This window comes from Brassica oleracea, chromosome C9 (genome assembly GCF_000695525.1).
Source record: "Brassica oleracea var. oleracea cultivar TO1000 chromosome C9, BOL, whole genome shotgun sequence".
Classification (NCBI taxonomy): domain Eukaryota; kingdom Viridiplantae; phylum Streptophyta; class Magnoliopsida; order Brassicales; family Brassicaceae; genus Brassica; species Brassica oleracea.
This window is the reverse complement of record NC_027756.1, coordinates 51,814,712-51,818,556: the sequence shown is the minus strand read 5'-3', so window position 1 is coordinate 51,818,556 and position 3,845 is coordinate 51,814,712. Positions and strand designations below refer to the sequence as shown.

General features: G+C 36.7%; 1 protein-coding gene across 1 annotated transcript; it reads left to right on the top strand.

The window, feature by feature from the left end:
* Nucleotides 1-1,578: 1,578 nt before the first annotated feature.
* On the top strand, nucleotides 1,579-3,039 carry LOC106316157 (cytosolic sulfotransferase 15-like). The gene has a single exon (XM_013754030.1). It carries the CDS (start codon nucleotides 1,636-1,638, stop codon nucleotides 2,740-2,742), a length of 1,107 nt encoding a protein of 368 aa, XP_013609484.1. The 5' UTR covers nucleotides 1,579-1,635; the 3' UTR covers nucleotides 2,743-3,039.
* Nucleotides 3,040-3,845: the final 806 nt, after the last annotated feature.

Sequence of the window (3,845 nt, the reverse complement as noted above, 5' to 3'; positions counted from 1 at the left end):
TCTAGATTAGTTAACCCTTGAATACAAATGCATATTTACCCTTTAATAAAACTCATTTTGGTCATTTTTATTCCTTGAGGTCTATTTTTATGAAAATGAACTAAAAAGAGCTATTAAGGATATTTCTCTTAATTTAATTTGTAGCTAATTTGTTCTCTAAAAGCTAGAAATAGACTTATGGACCCATGACAGTCATGTAATGTTATCTCTTGGGTCGACGTTTACCAGTGTTGAGTGTCTAAAAACTTGATGGCAAAGCATGATATGTCTTGAACACGGATTCTTACAGAATTGTGTACCACTGGAGATAACAAAAGCTTACTAGCCCCACAAAGGATGAAAAGAAGAGTGAGAATTTGGATGGAAAATGTATAGATTGAAACCAACCTAGAAAGAAGAAACAAGAAGTTGAGCACCCGTAAAATGTCAAATTGCAACAAAAACAAGAATTGAATGTGGATATAGGGCTAAAAATCAAGTCGATCACAAAATTTAAATTCAACAAGTACACCAAACTTTCATTGTTTGATGATTTGGGAGTAGAGTCCAAAGGGTTGCTGTAATTAAGGGGAAAAGGGAGTCCAAATGCCAATTTGGTACATTAATATACATACACCATGAGATAGCTCATATAGCTGATAGCATATGAATATGGATTTCAAGTTCTGACCATATTATTATAGTCGAGCACAGTAAATGCGTGTTATTAATAAAACGTTACTTCATTTTCAACCAATGTTCTACTGGCCCTTATCGCTTGATATTTTATTCCATTTCATTTTTGTGACAGCTAATTTGTTCCATTCAATATCATTAAAGTTGAAAAGTCAAGTTATTGATATAAAATGAGAACCTATTTTCCATTGTTGAAATAAACGATTATCATGAATAAAGTCAAGTTATTGAAAACGATTATTGCTAATCCACTTTATAGAAAGTGACTGCCTTGGTGATCTTAAGAAAAGATGATCATATTTTCATGTTTCAAAAAGATACGATGCTGCGTTTAAAAGCATAAATATTAAGAAACATATTTTTTGAGCAACTGAAACATATATTTAAAAATATTATTAAATAAATAAATTCCAAATAATTTACCATATATAAAATTTGTAGAATACAGTTAGTTATACAGTTTCCAATAAATTAAAGTTAACTACAACATTTATGTTTTAAACAGTAAATATCTTATGAATAAGTACACATTAAAACATAGATAATAATTGTTCAGCTGTTAATTTCAGAACTTATTTTCTGAAGTTGTTTCTGCCGACAATTTTAGGACCAAAACCAAACGAGAATAATAAATTAGAAAGCTGCAACTAAACCTTACACTAACTCTAAGGCGTATACAGACAATGACGGAGTATACAGACAATGACATAGCACTCTTATTAGAAAGTTGTACAAATAGAGTGGGCCAAACTAAAATTCCCACACGCCGCTTAGTTATTTCCCACGTGAACGATGAAAATTAGAGGCTGCTCTCTTCTCTACGCAACACAACTCATGCACTTGCGTTATATTATATAAACAGGCAACTTACTCGCGAAAAATATATCAAACAAAACCCAAAGTTTCAAACAAAATAATTAAAAAAAAAACTTTGTTCTTTATATATATAAGACAAAGACAATGGCGAGCTCAAGCATCATCAAGACCATTCCACTAATGGCCATCCCAAATTTCAACGTTTGTCACAAGCTCGAGCTCCTCAAGGAAGAAGGCAAAAGCGGAGACCCAAAACACCAAGAAGGAGAAGGAGAAGGAGAAGAAGAAGAAGTGCAAAGCTACGAGTTCCAAGAGATGTTGGAGTCTCTTCCCAAGGAGAGGGGTTGGAGAACTCGTTACCTTTACCTATTCCAAGGGTTTTGGTGCCAATCCAAAGAGATTCAAGCTATCATGTCCTTCCAGAAACATTTCAAGTCCCTTCAAAATGATGTCGTTCTGGCCACCATACCAAAATCCGGTACGACTTGGTTAAAAGCTTTAACTTTTACTGTACTTAACCGACACCGGTTTGATCCGGTTTCTTCAACCACCGACCACCCACTCCTCACATCAAACCCTCATGACCTCGTACCTTTCTTCGAGTACAAGCTTTACGAGAACGGTGATGTTCCTGATCTCTCCGGTTTAGCCAGTCCGAGAACATTCGCAACCCACGTCCCTTTCGGTTCCCTCAAGGACTCCATCGAGGAACCAGGCGTGAAGGTGGTGTACTTTTGCCGAAACCCGTTCGACACATTCATCTCCTCGTGGCATTACATCAACAACATAAAGTCGGAGGCAGTGAGTCCCGTCTCGTTAGAAGAAGGGTTTGATCTGTACTGCCGAGGGGTGATCGGGTTCGGACCGTTTTGGGAACACATGTTGGGATACTGGAAAGAGAGCTTGAGGACACCAGAGAAAGTCTTGTTCTTACGTTACGAAGATCTGAAACAAGACATGGAGTCTAACTTGAAGAAGCTTGCAAGCTTCTTGGACGTTCCTTTCACGGAAGAAGAGGAACAAAAAGGTGTGGTGCATTCAATCTCGGATCTGTGCAGCTTCGAGAATCTAAAGAAGCTGGAGGTGAACAAGTCAAGCAAATCGATCAAGAACTTTGAGAATAGGCACTTGTTCAGGAAAGGAGAAGTGAGTGATTGGGTTAACTATCTCTCGCCACCACAGGCCGAAAGATTGTCAGCCTTAGTGGATGACAAGTTAGGTGGTTATGGTCTCACTTTCAGGTACAACTAAAATGTGGCCACGTGTTCATGACGTATCTACTTTTGTGTCATTGATATGAAGTCAGTGCTAAAAACACAACAAAAGTTAAAGGGCAGTTGTTTTGTTGTTACATATGGAAGAATAAAACAACGAAACAACGTCCACTATTTAGTTTGTCGATTTTTTAATATCAATAAATATTATTGTCCTTGCCATAATGTTTTTTTTTTCCGTTTTTATTTCAACTGAGTGGATGTATTGATAAATATGTATAAATATATACATATATATGTACTATTTATTCATGTGCGAGGGAATAAATGGCTAAACATCTACGGTCTACCAGTGATATATATGTTGCCAGTGGATGTAAAAATGTTACTTTGTAATCACACGATTTTTATCATTTCTTTTCCCATTTTAAAGTTTTAAAATGACAATTAAATGCCATTTTTACTAAAATTATATATTTCAAAAAATAAAGAAATTTTTTAAAACTATCAAATTTTAAACAAAAACCAATTGCGAAACTAGATTAAACACACTTGTAGATCCAAAAATCTACACTAAGTATTTGATAGTGATCAGGAGTTCAATCTGGGGAAGAAATAACGTGGGCAACGATATCCTCAGAACACAACGATATAATCAGGTCTAAGTCGTCGAAAATGGACTATATATTCGTAGGTCGAATATCATAGAGATATCGGAAGAAAGAAGGATCGCTACTGAACTCGATGCCGAGCTGCCTACGTACTCGTTAAGGGATCAAGTCTAAACGTAGTTCAATATTGGTTTCATCGGTCTCAAGTGAGATGTCGGTTTCATCGGATATAGCCTCAGATGAGAGGTCGGGTTTGTTGGATATAGCCTCAGATGAGAGGTCGGGTTTGTCGGTTCTCTAACGGGAAGTCGGTCGCGGTTCTTGAAAGAGACGTCGTAAAGCCGAGCTTAGAGTGTTCTTCAACCTAAGCTCGCTCGATCTCCAACTCGTGATGATTGTGGGGATTCCTTCTCGTTAGTGGATACGGAGACGTCTTTGACTTGTGGAAGTAATCTAATGTTTCTCTTTCTCGTTTGGTAATTGAGTAATGGAAGAACTGTTTAATCATTACATGGGGGTAACAATTAAA

Bases quoted from the DNA above. Each gene is read 5' to 3' on its own strand.
- LOC106316157 (XM_013754030.1), top strand. From the start codon at position 1,636: ATGGCGAGCTCAAGCATCATCAAGACCATTCCACTAATGGCCATCCCA.